A 17,695-nucleotide genomic window follows, 5' to 3' on the forward strand; every position below is an offset into this window, starting at 1 on the left:
TAGGAAGGAAAAGTATTTAGATTGGAATTATTTTTAAGTCTTTTGTTTGATCTCCTTATTCTTCTAGGAATTCTGTGTTTTTACAGAAGTCCTTTAATATTTTCCATTCACAGCCCCTTAGGTCATTAAGTTCAGGAATAGTGTCGGTTTTCAAGAATTGGGTTCGGATGAATGCAAAAGCTGGGCAGTGGCATAGAAAATGTTCCAGCGTTTCGTTGTCTTCCCCACACGCTCTGCACCTGCTGCTTCCCGAACACCCAATCTTGTGTAAATGTGACTGCAGGTTAAGGTGTCCTGTGAGAATGCCTATCAGTCTGCTTAGTTCTTTCTTGTTTAGCGTAAGCATTAGGGTCTCCCCATACGATTTTTGTGTTTTTTCCAATCCTCTCTTTATTCCAGAGTGTTTTGTGCGCCTCTTTCGCCCATGACCTCATTTCTAGACGTGAAGCGCTGAAAGGTTTTGCACTGTTCACATCTATGTTGATTAGGTACGTAGCACGTCTGGCGAGTTGGTTGGCTATCTCGTTTCCTATGACTCCTGAGTGACCCGGTACCCATATTATACGTACAAGACCGTGTCGTGAGAAGTTGTTTATTGTTTTTATGCATTCCAGTACGGTTTTTGATGTAACTGTCTTGGATGTTATTGCATTAATAGCATGTTTACTATCTGTCATGATGTTTATGTTATTATGCCCAGAGTTAGAGATTTTTAGACACTCCGTTATAGCTTGAACCTCCGCCTGTAGGATCGTGTTGTGATCTGGCAGGCGAAAAAGTCCCCGGTTCTTCAAAAAATCCCGTCTTTCCCGCTAGCCGGGAGCCATCCGTGTAACAACAGTTTTTTGTTCCGCTGCTCCATGAGTCTCTGTCCGGTATCAGGATTTCACACAACGTGATTGCTCTTGTTTCAGGTATTCGATCTGACTCAAAGTGGTTAATTGAGTTTCCGATCGTAGCCTGCAGTATGTTTTCGTGCGGTGTGTAGTGTCCGAAAATCCACTCGTTCATGGCACACTGCGATGGCCGCTTCGTATTTTATTTGGATGTCAACTGGACAGTATAGTTTCCAGTGCCCTAGTTGGTGTTGTCCGCATTGCCCCGCATATGCCTAGACAAAAGTTTAAAAATGTTATTACATTGCATTTTTTGTCAATTGCTGTCCACCAGACTACAGACGCGTAAGTTAGAATTGGCCTAATAACGCTCTTGTAGATCCAGTGTACCATCTTTGGGTTGAATCCCCATTTAGAGCCCACGGCTCTTCTACAGAAAGACCAGCATCTATGTGCCTTTTCGACCCGTTGATGTATGTGGTCTTCTAATATATGTATGTATGTGGTCTTCGAATATAGTTAAAAATACGAAAGATTTTACTAAAAAATCATTTGATGCCCAATTGTTAATTTGAGATTTCACATATCTCATTTTTTAAAAGAAAAGAGCCAACTTGAGAGATAAAATTGTATTAATGCATCTACCTCTTCAACAAGGTAGCATTCATTATTCCCAGGTTTCTCAGTTAAAATGTTGTTCATATTTTGTCCCAATTAATGTTAACGTTCGTATTGTACATATTATACCAACAATTGTTTATATTTCTGTCGATAAAATTGATGGCTACTTCCGAAGAATTGGTATTCACATACTTTTGTATGTAGCTAATTTTCGTTTCATGTCATTTTATTTGGAAAAGTACGGAACTGTCACAGCCTAAAATAATAAGTGTTCCGACACGACTTTGGTTGTTAATTGTTTTGTCAGAGACAATATTATAAAAATAGACAATGTCGATATGGCATTGAAACGAGCAAAAAATATGTTTAGGGGTGGGTAAATGGAAATTTGATTGTTGTCGTTGTTTAGGTTGTTTATGTTGACCTTTCCATGGAAAAGTAGTTGCTAAAACCGTACGTTCTAATAGAAGAAATATTTTATGAATTATATGAATATAGTAAAATATATAGTAAAAACCCTACCCAAAATTTGCCGTTTTTTCAGGTTGTAAAATGTATCATTCAATGAAGGAAATTAGAATATCTAGAATTATTATTTGTAACTGTAAGTTTTGTATTCATTCAAGTTGACCAAAACGTATCACAGTGGGAAAAAATACCGATCTAGCGCGCAGAAAATAAAAAAAATGAAGTTGAAGGAAACTTTAAAACATTAATGCTGTAGAGTAGAGTGTTGAGAGTACTTATGTCCGTGTAAAATGATCCGAATTAATAAGCTAGAACGGAATAACGGTACATTTAAAATAGAAATTTTTTCCAATGTTAAAAATGGTATTTTTTAGCTATAAAATTGCGATGGTCGTGTGCATTCTGTGAATATATTATTATAAAATGTTGTCCATTTTTGATAGATAGTATTGGTATTTAATTAAATGGTATAGTTATATAACCCATAAGTTATTTTAATTTAGGTGTTTCGGGCTAAATATATGTAAGGTCTGTTTTTTTTAAATTCCTTCAATTAAAATAGGGGTTTAGTATGGAGTGCAGTCGAGTTCAGCGTTGATTTTTGTTTTATTTTTCCTGTGTGTCTGTCTAGAACATCATACTAATTTTTTTCCTGCGACTTCCTGCGACTCTCGGATTTATGGCAATTTTTTTGAAAACTACTGGAGGATCCATTGCTACCAAATAATTCAGATCAAAACTCGTATTCTGAATGTGATTAGTGTTTAATAAGAAATGCCTAAATTTTATAAAATATATATAGTTTTATGTTTTAGATATATAATATTAACAATAATAAAGATACATATAATAACAATAGTGTTTGCCCTTAACCCACTTTTTACCCTCCAAATGTTTTGGAATTTTTAAAAGAAGCTCCCATTTTAGGAGTTCTATTAGTTATAACGAAAATGTTGCTTATTAAAAAATATTTAAAAAGCTTCAAAATAGTCATTTTCACCCAAAAATTTAAGTTTTTTTTTCTAAAAAAAAAATTCGGTGCTTAGTGGGTTAATAAAAAAAATTCCAATTTTTTTCATAATATAATTAAAATTGTCCATCTAAATCTATTCTTATCAAAAATATCGATAAACATACAGTAAAACATCTACTTTTATTTTCTGCGCGCTAGATCTGCATTTTTTCCTACTGTGTGTATGGGGGTAAAAAATATTCAATACTAGCGGGCCCGGCAAACGTTGTCTTGTCCAGCAATATTGTTGATTTATAATTTTCGGAATTTTAGATTTGTTTCTAAACCCTCCACTATAAGGTAAAGTGTACAGATCTTTGTAATTTTTTTTTGTATTTTTGCATTCTAATGTTTCTGTTGATATAAATGTATTAATATTCGAATTCGTGGAAAAAATTAATTTTAATAAATTTAAATGCGCATATAAGTTTGACTTTCGAATTTAATTATATTTTCCCAATATATTTAAAAGACTTCCTCATTACGGTAGCCCAATATTAAGTTAGCTTTTTATACCCTCCACTATAAGAGAGAGCTTTGAAATTTGCACATACATTACTACTCCTAGGATATTTGGTATTGAAATGTTCCATATTGGTTCTCTTTTAAAGGTAGCCCCCATAAAACGGTATTTTGTAATATGAGGAATTTTCACGATTTTTTTCCGTACCAAAAATTATTAATGATTCGGGGTACCGCCCATATAATGGTAGCTCTCAATATTCGGTATTTTGATGATCTTGGGCACGGCCTTCAACATCTCTACTTAAAACTATAAATATATGATATTCGAAATTTGGCTTAATTTTATATTTTGGATCATCATTGAGTACAAAATGTTCCTAACAAAATTTGCAATATTTTGTTGCCCCATCATGTGGTTCAATAAAGCGGGGAAACCAATTAACCGTAGGTTCAATTAACCGAAAAATACTGTATATAGAAGATAGAAGATAGATGTATCGTTAAGTGTATAGCTACACTTAGATTAAGTTTTTACTAACTAAATTTAATTTAGCACAGTGATTTGGCTCAAGAAGGCAAGAAATTGCTCAGAATAAAGGGGATATTTGCATTTCCACATATTAATTATGTAAATTTTTCAAAATATTTTTTTTAATTTTCGACAGTAAGCTGAATAAACTGATATTTTTAATAGCGTTTAGTTCAATAATATGAAACCAAAAATAAAACAGTATGTGTGAGGTACGCACATTAATTGCGATAATTGTTTAAATCCAAACCGTAATTCTAGGCTCAATTCGGTGAGCTGTGCTACATTTCGTCTAGATCGGACAAATTTTCAAAAAAATCAGTCGACAAAATATATAGGAGCTTTATCTACCAATTTTAACCAAACATAAGATAGGATATTCTATACCCAATTCGGTATACTGCACAGTGGCCGGAATCATCGAGCGGGATGAGTAACTTCGAGAAGTTACTTCTGAGTCCCAATTGTATAGTATCGCGGATGTAACTTCTCGAACTTACTGCTTGGAAGTGACCCGGAGTTTTTAGTCACATCTTTGACTGACGCCTAGGCGTTACTTCCGCAATAGTTTTTGCTTGTGGGGATGTGTAGCATATACCAAACCGTCATCAAAAATATTCAATGAAACATAGAGTATGGAATGTTACCAATTAAATTTTGAACATTTGAATATAATATTTCTAATTCTGTAGCGTTGGCGTGTTATTTGGGATACCATTTGTATTTTGTTTGTGCAAAATAGTCAGGATGAATCCCAGTTTGTTGTTTTTATAAAAAAACAACTACTTATTAGTGGAGAATGTATGGCATTGTCCGCCGAGGGGTAAGGCAGGAAAGACTATAGGAAAATATCGCGAAAAATTAATGGAATTTGAAGTTTTTTCACAATATGGGGTTGCAAATATGATTATTTCTCTCTCAATACTGCAATGATCATTTTAATAAGAACTGAATTTAAAAATATTTCAATTGTTTTTTATTTTTCAAGAAATTACAAAAACATATACAAATTGCGTTATTGTTTTGATAGAACAGGGGCACACAAACGAAAAATGTAACCAACAGGTGCCGTTAACCTATCTCTTGTTATTGTACCATGATTAGGAGTAAAAAAAAACACATTTTTATGACTTACTTGATTTGGATCTACTGAGTCGTCATCTGGTGTTAGCGCCGGTGATGATTTCCTATGTCCAGGTCTACCGCCTCCTGATGAACTTGTTCCAGAAGTACCAGTACCTAATACAGAAAAACATAATTAGTGGTTAGGCTTTTATCAATGACATAGGTAAACAATAATTTTTTTCTAGAATCATACAGGATGGTTAATTCCGTTTGGTTTTTATGTAGCTCCGAACGTCAACCAAAGAACCAAATTTGAATAGAAAGGATATTAAATGTGAATCCCAATGCTGTAATATGTTTTTAGTACCGATAAAATTGGTACCGTTATATGAGTATATACCTTATATCTGTATGTATAAATAGTTACGTAGATTCAACTCAACTTTAGCTTTCTAGACAAGCGGTAATGGTGGTAATGGTTTTATACTGCCCATTGTTTTTTAGTAGCAACAACAACTTAAATGAGTGAACATTATTATTCGAAGTTGCAATGAAAAGCCAGAGAGATATTACATTTCCACCAATATACGACGCGTTTCGCCATTGGTTAGGCGGTTCATCAGACATATTGTGGCTTACAAATTCCGTGACTTAATATGATGTATTTATGTGGAATATTGTTGCGAAGTTAAATCTACGAATTTAATTCAACCGTGTCAAGGTTCGGACATTTTACATCACACCAGAACATCCCTTTTTAGAGCAGGGTTTTTTTGTAGTGACTGATTTTTCCCATTGTATACAACTGCATATTGTGCAAAATTAGGAAGATAAGAAGTTGGCTTTGAACGCTAAGCCGTCGGACAACAATCGAGATATGCCATCCCAGCAGTACTCAAGCTGAATTTTTGAGTTGTATGCCTTTTTAGGGCGAAGTATCATTCATGTAAATGCTTTTTATTTATTTCTCTTTCGAGATGAGCTACATGATCAAAGTTTAAATGAAAACGAAACCATGGGAGTTTGGAGCACCGTTTACATAAAATCGGACAAAAATATGCATGCATATCTAAATCTGAAAAAGTTTCAATAAAACTAAACAAACCTCAATTTGTACATAATTCAGAACGTTGTGCAAAGTTTCTATCAATTGGACAAACTTTGTGACTTAGCTGAACTATTGTGGAACATATGGGAGCTATATCTTATTCTGATCCGATTTTCTCAATTTTCAATTGTGTTTGACCTTTGAAAGTTTGTATATATATATATATATATAGCTTCCATCTACATCTAAACTGATTTCTACAAAACTACACATAGGTCAATAAGATAAGATTTCAATTACTCACACTTTATATGGGACAGAGGAACTTCTACAGCTTCTCAATTAGAGTGTGTAAGAGATATGCATATGATCTTTTTACACAACATGAAGTCTATTATAGCGAACAATCGTGCATCATTAACTCGAAAATCACGGTTTTTGAGTTATGCCTCTCTTGCAGCAAATGAGCGATATGTTCTTAAGATATTTTTAGGCTTAATCACTACAAGATACAATGGCCAGACCTATTAAAGCTATCTCCTATGGATGGCACATTTGAACATTATGACTCCCTTCATTAAAAAAGTACTGAAATCGTTTTTAGATCCAAAGTAAAGATTACATCATTACGTATTGGTTAAAATTTATAATATAAATAAATTTATATATAAAATTTATAAATAAAAAATTCCATGAGGCTTGAACGGAAGTCTCTCCTCCGCTCTATTATACAGATCCTAAGTAATATTTTATTTATTTACATATTACCAATACAATTACAAATTATATGCTAATGGAGATGAGCAATAGCACTCAGGCCTTAATCTCTAAGAGATATCATTAATACAGGATATAGGACTGGAGTTGGGAAATAGCTGCCTACGTATGTTTTCAAACTTGGGACACACTGACAAGAGGTGTTGCAAGTCTGCGGTATCCATGGAACAGTTACAATACGGGTCAGGGTCTAGTTTTAATAGGTGACCATGAGTGGTCATCGTACGTCCCAGTCGTAGTCTGGTGATTTTTATCATATTCATCTTTTTTGGGTCGGGAGGTAGAACATTTAAAGCAGGTATACGAGCACAATTAATAGATCTGTCGAAGAGGTGTTATATGTCTGTATTCTATCGGCCTTGCAGTAATGGTTGTATACACACTTATTTATATCTGTGCGTTAAAAATTATTAGATGTGAGAATTGGGGACATTTGAGCGTTCTTAGCTGTAATATCTGCGAGTTCATTACCCTTAATATTACAATAACCGGAACCCACAATAATTTTATGTTTGGACATTTCTCAACCGACAAATCGATGATGAGCGGATTGTAGGTTTCGGTGCAATTGTAATTTTAATAATTTCGTATTTAATAGCAGAAAGATTTGAGAAATAGAAAGGCTTCATATATTGCAATAAGTTCAGCTGAATAAATGGAACTGTTTGGATGTAGAAGTTTTGTTACAATAATATCCGTTTCGGTAGTGACACTATAAGAAGTAATTGAAGTGGTTTTAGATCCATTGATTGAAAAGTGAATGATATGCGTTAGTGTTAGATTTTATAAACATAGAAAGGGATGTGTCGATAATGTAATTTTACTGCCTATGCTGACGACCTCAATCTTCTGATCCGTTCTGAGCAGAAAAACCCTACGCTGCCACTTAACAACCTCTTTAAAAGAGTAGAAAAATGGTGCGAGGTCTCTGGTGCTATTTTATCTGATTCAAAATGTAAATATCTACATATATGCAGAAAGAAAAATTGTCGTTATACCATACAATGTAGTAACATTTTTCTAACTGATGTAAGCGAACTTGTTCTAGATATAACTGGACGGACCACATTGATTACCTAACTTCTACACTATCCAAACGGCTTGCTATCATAAAATCCCTCTCTAGCTTCAAACTGAACTGTAACATGAATACAATCATTACAGTCTTCAAAGCCCTTATACTCTCAAAAATAAATTATTTGTTGCCTATTTATGGCGGATCTTCTCAAGCATCTTTTGTTTTTTATGTTCGTTCCCACGCCTCACTTTCCCACCCCTGCCGACCGAGGGGGCGACCTCCCCTTTCGTAGGGATCGCGTACACACCATAATCCGCATTATGATGGTATATAAGAAGGGATAGAAAACCAGCTACAGAAATCTACTTCAACAGCCAGTTTGTTATTAAGTTGTATTATTCATTTAAAAATATAATTATATTAGATTTTATTAGTTCTATATTCATGCAAAAGTCTACGTTAGAATACACAGAATTGAAATCAATACACATTTTACTAAGTGGATCTCCCATAGAATAATTTGTGCGATGAAAATCTACGTATAATGGTTGATAATATCTACTTAATCGAAAAGGAACATTCATTCTAATGGATGAAAGTAGGAAGTCTGAAGGTATATTACCGTTTAGTATTTTAATTACCATCATAGTGTTCAACATAATATGTCTACTCTTTAATGTAGGCAATCGAATTAATATTAACCTGCTAGTGTAAGAATGCAACACAAACTCACTATTCCAATGTAAACCTCTCAGTGCAAAAATTAGAAATTGTTACTGCACTGATTCAATTTTATCGGAATATATTGTATATTGGGGATCCCATACAACAGAGCCAATATGGGCCGCACAAGAGATGTAAAAAGTTGTTTTGTAATGTAGGGATCAGAGAATTCTTTAGCCCAACGTTTTATAAATCCTAAGACACCGTGGGCTTTGTTTACCATAGAAATTACATGATTATTAAAATTTAATTTTGGATCCATTAAAATACCAAGATCAACAAATGAATCTACAGTTGATAAAACAGTACCATTAATATTGTATTGCCTTGTTAAAGTAGAAGATCTGGAAAAACACATATGTTTACATTTGTTTAGGTTTAAATCCATACAGTTTAATTCGCACCGTTGAAAAATGCTATTTAAATCATTTTGAAGTAAATCAGCTTGCTTCATGGAATTATGGGTGATAAACAACTTGACATCGTCAGCATACATTAGCAATTTGGAATGGATTATTGCATTTATTATAATTAGGAAGAGATTTAAATGACATTGAAGGATTTTTGGTAGCTAAATTATTATGCATCATGGATATGCATAATGTAGGATGGTAGTTATCTTCGGGAGTACATACTGGAGGTATTTTAATTATTTCAAAATATTGTGTATAATTCACAAATGCTAGATCTAGAATTCGATCATAACAATTTGATACGCTATTTATTTGATAAAGATTTATGTCGCTAAATCGATTTACAATTTCAAAGGTATATTGGTTTACATTTGCATCAGATGTCAAGGGCGTTAGAGCCTCAGAATCTGGCAATGAAAGCCACTTTACGGACGGCAGATTAAAATCGCCGAGAACTAATATTTTGTCAGAGTATTTCATTTTGTTAGTGATTGATTTCTGCCCAGACACAGACGGCGATGATACAAATTCAACCAGCTCTTGGTACTTTTTGAACAAATTGGAAATATTCTCAAAACGTTTTGATAACGATGTAAATTCCTTTTTCATCGAACCAAGCTCCGACTGCAAGTCTTTTACAAAGTTATAAAAGTCGGCTGAGAGTTTTCGACAATAAACACAGCACCAACTGACACCAACATTATCCCTAATTGTGTCCACTACTTTTGCATTAATTCGAGCACATTTAACGTGCCATTGATTAAGGCAAAACCAGAAAGTGACACACAACTTATCTTACTTACTTAGCTGGCTTGTTACAGAACGGTTGTTCCATAAGCCGAGCTTAAAAAAGATTTCCAAGCGCGTCGGTCTTGTCAATACGACTGACTATGTCGATGTCGGCATATAAATTATAAAGCTCGTGGTTCATTCGACGCCGATATTCACCGTCGACGCAGATCGGCCCGTAGATCTGCCTCATCTGCTGGCGCAAGTATCCATGCTTCTGATCCATATAATAGCACGGGTAGTATCAGCGTCTTGTAAAGTGTGAGTTTGGTCTGGCGGGAGGTGGCCTTGTTTCTAAACTGCTTACTTAGACCATAGTAGCATCTGTTGGCCATCACAATCCTTCTCCGAATTTCAAAACTGATGTCATTCGTTTTATTTATGGCGGTACCAAGGTATATAAAGTCTTTAACTACTTCGAAGCTGTAGTTCTCAAGTTCCACAGTTGGTCCGAGTCTACTGGACGTCTTGCGCGCTGATACCATCAGCTTGGTCTTCTCGCCGTTTACTGCCAGACCCACTTTGGCAGACTCCTTTTCAATTTGTTCAAAGGTGGCTGTTACCGCTCGCAATGTTCGGCCCATTATATCGATGTCATCGGCGTAGGCGAGTAACATGTGTTGTTTGGTGTACAGAGTGCCATTTCTGTTCACCTTTGCGTCTCCTATGACCTTTTCCAGTAGGATGTTAAAAAGATCACACGACAAACTGTCACCTTGTCTGAATCCTCGTACGGTATTGAATCCGATAGGTCCTTTCCTACTTTAACTGCTGACCTTGTGCCACTTAAAGTTATCCTGCATAGCCGTATTATCTTATCATCTACAGAAATATTACATAAGTCATAAGGACAAACCATTTTTAAAAATTATTATTATTATTTTTTTATATAATTTATGAATTTTCTGGAATTTCTATCCCTTGAATTTCTTATGAAACACAAAATTTGGCAACTCTGTTCTGAGATGTCAAAATAAAAGAAATGTTACAACAACAATATAAGCTAATGTAACAAAGGAACAAATTGGGAATGGAATACAAAATGCCAATTAGAATTAAAAAGATTAATTAATATTAGCAAAAATAAGTTAAATTTCACAATTCCAATTAGATCAAAATGCACAAAAATTATTTCACAACACTTTTAAACACTGTTACCACAAAAACACTGATTATATTGTTAGAAATTAAATATTTTTTAAACTAGCACAGAGCACCACAAAATTAGTGAACATTCACGACAGGGTTGCCAACAGAATTGATACTTGGAGTTCGAACTGATTAAATTTCACCATTTTCCCCTATTCCTTCCAACGATTCTACTATCTCTTCAATAGATTCGTTTAATATTTGTACTCAATCATGCTGCTCAACCCATCGTGTTTCACAATAGATATGAATGTCGTTTGAAAGATTTATTCTACATAAAGTAGCAGACCTTTTGGATTTTCTAAAGAATGAGCAAATGTCCAAATTTGTAGAATCTTCGAAGCTGCATTTAAACATAATTTTAAAATGTGAAAAGAACAATAAATGTATATCCCAGAAATGAAGTCTGATTTAATAATTGTCTGTACTCCATTATAATGGCTTACCGGACTTTTTTTACGATCAGAAGATAATGTGGATATCGTGTCCTTGTACCTATTCAGGTGTATTTCACGTGTATCTGCATTTGACATTAGCCAGCGAAGAAGATCCGAAAAAAAAGATAAAAATAATGTCCATATTCGAAACATTTGTAAGCATATCCGGACGTATATATAAAATTCCATTCCGGAACATATTCCCATTCATATGATATATTCCAAGTAAAGCTGGTATGTAGCCCTTGATAACAGTCTGATATTGTGTCTTGCCAAAATTCCTAATTTACTTGTCCAAATTGGCAGACATACCTAAAAGAAATCAAGACGAATGTCTTCCTTGCCAATGTCAACATTTGGAAAATGTATCTCGAATGAATCTAACGGAATAACGGATTTCATCCGATTTACCAAACCTAGATCAAGTTCGATAGTGGGACCCATCGGTCCACTCCTTTGTAAATCCATATCAAAAGATCACATCCGAAGACGTGATTCATTGGCCCATTTCTATATAGTGGCTAAAAGGCAACAAAAAATATAAAAGCATTATGTACTGCATTGTTGGATAAGCGGCACACCATCATTCCGAACAATTATGACATGCAGAAGTTGGTCCACTCGATGAAAAAGCGTTCACAAACTATTAAAACTATGAAAATGTTTGTTCAATGTATTTTTTACCACGTGAAAATTGTTAATTGACAATGTTTAAATTATATATATTCTATTTTTGTTATATTTTTCTGTTATAAAACTGAAACTGTTATTTCTGTTGTGGGACGGGCCGACTTTATATATACCTTTTACCACTTTGGGTATATATACTGAGGACAAATTTATTGATGAGAATTGGTAGAAAACACTCCAAGTAGAATAAATATGAATTTTGGTATTGATACGTCAAGTAGTCTTATCTATATAAGGGTTCAAATCTGATAATTTGATTTTTGGGTACATTTTTCTGAGGCTAAAATCATTGAATATTTAAATTAACGGCTATTATAAAAGTGTTTATTTTGGTTGCTTGTTAAAAACTTGGATTGACTATTGTTTTTATGTAAATAGAGACAATATGGAGTTTACAGCTATCCACACCTGTACTACTTAGTTCATATAATTTGTAAAAAAAATCTTTAAATTAGTGGAGTAGAACAAAAAAGTTTAGTCCTAATTCTTTTTTATTTGAGTTGTGAAAAGGGTGTTCTTCAACGCGTAAAAGATATTAGCGTTAGTTAGTTATTTAATTTTTTAGCCACAACCTTATTAAAAATTTGACATATTAGAGAAATAGTTAGAAGTTAAGGATCGAATATGTTATGCATACCATTAAAAAATTATTGAGGATCAAATGGGAAGGAGAAGGACTGATTCAGAACATGGTAATCATACAATATTTTAAATAAAATCTGCAATTAATTGGAAAAGAATGCTATCGGTAACGGAGATATAGTCGAATTAGCATTAAAGTTTTGCTTTTTCGTGGTTGCTTTTCAATTTGATTTGGTCAGCTTGAAGATTATACCAATTTTACGCATTATTTAGTTCTTATTTAGGAAAATTATGGTCTAAATTTAGGCAACGCACTTGCTTTACCTTTATGGAAAGTTTATACAGAAATTTTCTCGTACATGCCATTGGAGAGTATTGTACAGTACTTTACCTTTGGAGTGACATTCACAAGATGCTATCAAGTCAAGCCACGAAATATTCGTCTGATCTATTCAGTTTTTTTTTCAGTTGCTTTATGGACCTAAGTAGGTATAAATTGCCAATTTTCTTTGAATTTGGTTGAAAATTAAAGATTTTATAGGCCAAAAGGGTGAAATTCTATGGGAGGTACACTAAATCCTGGTCCGATCTATCTAGTTTTTTGTCGGTTGCTTTACAGACATAAGTAGATAAAAATTTCCAATTTTCATAGAATTTGGTTGAATATTAAAGATTTTACGGTCCAAAAAGGGTAAAATTCTCAAGGCCCACTATATGGGAGGTATACCAAAACTTGTTCCGATCTATTTTTTGTCTGCTTCTCTTTAGGCCAATAATAAGCACTTGTACCAAATTTCATCCACCTACGATAACTCCTTCTATTTTTGGCCGCTGTTAATATGAACTCGCGACATAGTGCGACGTAGCCAGAGGGGCACGGGGGGCTGCAACACCCCCACTCCTCCATGGATTTTTAACAGTAAACTTATTTTTACAGCACATATTTTCATTTTGTACTATTTTTATGCAAACATTCGATATTCTTTTACGTACTTCCACAGAGTTTTATTAGTAGTAACATTGTTCTAAAATGCATATTCACAAATGATATATGTCCCGGGGTTATAATTTGTTGGATTATATTTTCAGTACTTACTGCACTTTTTCCAATACATAACGGGTCACGATTTCTCCAATATTTATTAATACAAAGAAATTACTTTTGGACGCGCCTCATAGTCAAATGGGTTGATAAAATCTTTGATCTGGGTTTGAGAGAGTCTAATAGAGTTAGCACCCTTTTTATTTTTTAACAACTATTCTCTTCACAAAAATATTGAAAACTGAAGTAATTATTACATATGGTAACCTGTTTCGTTTTTATCGAACTACTATCACCATAGATGGAAATCTCACAGCCATACTGATATATATGAGTGAATGCGTCGACGTAATATGTATGTTCGTACTGCATGCGTGTGGGTATAGAGGCGGCAGCTGTATAGAGGCGGCAGCTGAATTTTCTCGCACGAATCTAATGCCTAAAAGGTGAACTTCACTGAACTCAACCGAAACACATGTGTTTGTTTGTATGTAATGTTTTAAGTAGAGGAGATTGTGGCAGCTCTTCGAAATTCACTCGCTGTTGGGGGAGATAAGATAACTTGCAATATCTTTTGTTGTTTCTGTTATTTGGTTGATTCCATTATATTGCATGTAATTTTATTCATGTGCTTGGAGGAGTAGCATTCGTTTGTTTTATTTTGTTTGTACATTCCACATTCGACGCACCATGTTAATATGGACTCACTATGGCAGTCCAATATGTCAAAATGTAATATATACTATATATATAAAGTGTGTATTTTCCATAGGCGTCAATCATAATTGCAAAGCTATTTTGAAACTTGTTTGAGGGAGTGCACTTAATTTCAACCTTATTAATGTGAATCACAATTCCTAAGAACTTCCAGTCCTTTAAAACTATTTAATTTTTGATTGCATTTAATTATTTATTTAATTTTTGTCGACTTATTCGTTCATCTCCTGCCAATTTGCCATTGCTAGGGCGAGAACATTTATCATTTATCTTTTGATCCAATGGGGGTATGTTTTGCCAATTTAGCTGTCCGTAAGCCTTTATACAATTATCTTTGTAAATGTAGGTCGGTACGACTTGAATCAAATTTCCAATGAAATGACACACAGTGGGAAAATACCGATCTGTCGTGCAGACTCATTTTCGAACGATTTCGTTGAAATTTGATATATTGATCACAAAAATAATTTTCCAAATAAATGCATTAAAAACGATTACGATATAACCAAAATATAAAGGATACCACAATAGAGTAACTTCGGGTAATGTGGACTGTGCGTCTAATTTGGACCACCCCTATATCTAAGGATACGCTTGAAATATGTCAATGCCGCCTTGATATATGTTTTCCTAATTGGTAAAAACAGACATCTAACATTCTTTTTAGTGCATAATTGCAATATTGAATATTGAAATCTGTGATTTGAAAAGTTTTTTTTTATCATAAGAGTCAAACAGTTTGTTTTTCTCAATTATTAAGAAGTTTTATAGAACTTTATTTTCTTCAATAAAAACGTACGTTTAGCTGTAATTACAGTCGATTAATTTCAATTTTTATTTATTTGTTAAGCAAAAAATGTTTTTAAATAAAAAATGTAAAGTCGGGTAATGTGGATCACTATAAACAACGCGACAAGTTCCAAACATGGCCCCCATATTAAAAACATTTCTATGAGGAGGTATTTTCTCCTCTGAAACTCAATTTGCGAAATTACAGCTGCTTCGGTTTGATATTGAAGCTAGGTCCTTCAAAATACCGCAAATGGGGCGGTACCCTTAAATGGGGCTATTCTAAAAAATATATGCATTCACTGTTACCCAAAATTGCAATAAATTGATATTTATCACAACAAATCCACAATCTACATTTTAACTTACTGGTCCACATTAGCGAAATTTTGGACCAGAAGGCGAAATTCTAAAAAAATACAACTCTACACCTACATTTATTATTGTGACGAATATTTCTTTTAGAATATTTGGATTGTTTTACATATTTTTTCAGCGCCACAGACAAAAGTAACAACCCGCACTGATTTTTGTTAATAATATATAAAACTAGCATAGGCCCGCTACGTCGTTAGCGGTTAGCCCGCTACGTCGTTTATAGTTAATATCAAAAACAAAAAAAACATTAATTTAGCTACACAATACACTTTGGGATTAAGTATAAATTTAAAATATTTCGAATAATGATAGGTCCTATATATTAATTTTTTTAAGGAAATTCAGATCTGAATCCGCATTCCTTTCTAACAAAAACGTCGATGCTTCTATTCTACTTAATCGTATAAGACATACTTATATTTATATTTTCTGAAAGTATACTATTTTTTCGATCCTCCCGACAGACCAAAGCAAATAGCACCATAATAGGTTTTTTAAACTATTTTGTTTCTTACAATAATTTTAAGCTTAATTTGTAATATAATATTTTGGACAACGCATCATTCATTAAGCTACATACTACATTTCAGATTGTAATCTCTAACTTTTCCATAATAATTTAATATTTTGTACCATTTTAGTACTAATTTCAAAAATATATTACTGTATAGCATAGTATTTGGAATAGTTAATATTCAAATTCAAAAGAATTATTTAGCACTTTTTAGCACCACTTTAGTACTTTTTTCCAAAAAAAAATCTTATGCATAGTGTTTTATTTGTAATAGTTAAAGCTATATGCGAAGTTTCACTTTTAGACATTTTATAACATTTTAATATATTCTAGTACTAATTTCAAAAAAATATGTTTGCCCACCATTCTATTTGTAATAGCTTAAGTTACATATCAAATGTCAGATATATATATATATATATATATATATCCCTACCTGTTTCATCTTAGTATAATATTTAGTACTTTTTGGTACCTTTACTACTTATTTCCAAAATGTATTCGCACATTCTGATTTGTTTATCAATGACAAATCTGCATATCAAATTTCAGAGTTGTAGTTCCAACCGTCCCAGGGTAATACAGATTTTAGTAAAATGTTAGTACTAATTTCCAAAAATTTTTTTGCACATCATTTTATTTGTAATAGCTTAAGCTATATACCATATTTTAGAAATCTATCTCCATCGATTCCCTTCAAATATAATATTTAGTACATTTTAGTATATTTAGTACTAATTTCCAAAATTTGTTCACACATTCTGATTTGTTTATCATTGACAAAGCTGCATACTAAATTTCAGAGGTCCACTTCCAACCGTTCTGATGTTATACAGTTTTAGTACCATTTTAGTACTTATTTCGAAAAATATGTTTTTGCAAATCATTCTATTTGGATTAGTTTAAGCTACATACCAAGTTTCAGATATCTAAAGATACCTATTCCATTCAAATATTATGTTTGGTACTTTTTAGTACCTCTCAGTACTAAATTTCAAAATCTGTTTACACATTCCACTTCGACCGTCATAGATAAAGCTACGTACCAAATTTCAGAGTTCTAAATCTAACCGTTCCCGCGTAATACAGTTTTTAGTACTTTTTGGTACCTTTTAGTACGAATTTCCAAAAACCCCGCCTTATCACACGCCTACTTACCAAACCTGACCTACATGCCAAATTTCAAATTTCTAGCTTTAGCCGTTTCGTCTGGGCGTTGATGAAACCGCAACTCTTTTATATGTATCGTTAGCTAAAATGCAAAAAGGCGTAACTAACAAAAGCATAATTGTGTAGGAGAAGCAAAAAACTGTTTTGAATGAAAACTATAAACATGTCATGTGAAATGAAAAAGTATGCCCGGCAGGGTGATATTGTATATGACAAATAATAGACTATAATTTTTTTTTTAAAAATTTAGTTATTTAGTTTAATGGCAGTCATAACAATTAAGTAAAAATTTTAATTTGTTGTTAGTTACGCCTTTTTGCATTTATCAAATAAACGCACTTGTAGTTACGCCTTTTTTGACCGCAGACGTGTAAAACTTTGTCATTCAAAATATTCATTCAAAAAGTCAATTATCAATTTTTTGTTAGTTACGCCCTTTTGCATTTTAGCTGACGATATATAG

The 17,695-nt window shown here is 33.2% G+C and overlaps 1 protein-coding gene across 1 annotated transcript in view; it reads right to left on the minus strand.

Annotated features, from left to right (window-relative positions):
* The window catches only part of LOC133323566 (high affinity cAMP-specific and IBMX-insensitive 3',5'-cyclic phosphodiesterase 8), a 68,648-nt gene that overhangs the window by 18,882 nt on the left and 32,071 nt on the right, over positions 1 to 17,695 (minus strand). The window contains 1 exon segment of the mRNA XM_061532481.1: positions 5,067 to 5,170. Coding sequence (XP_061388465.1) covers positions 5,067 to 5,170 — 104 coding nt within the window.

This window comes from Musca vetustissima, unplaced genomic scaffold, assembly GCF_032173495.1.
Source record: "Musca vetustissima isolate MV318-11 ecotype Yass unplaced genomic scaffold, APGP_CSIRO_Mvet_v1 utg19604, whole genome shotgun sequence".
Classification (NCBI taxonomy): Eukaryota; Metazoa; Arthropoda; class Insecta; order Diptera; family Muscidae; genus Musca; species Musca vetustissima.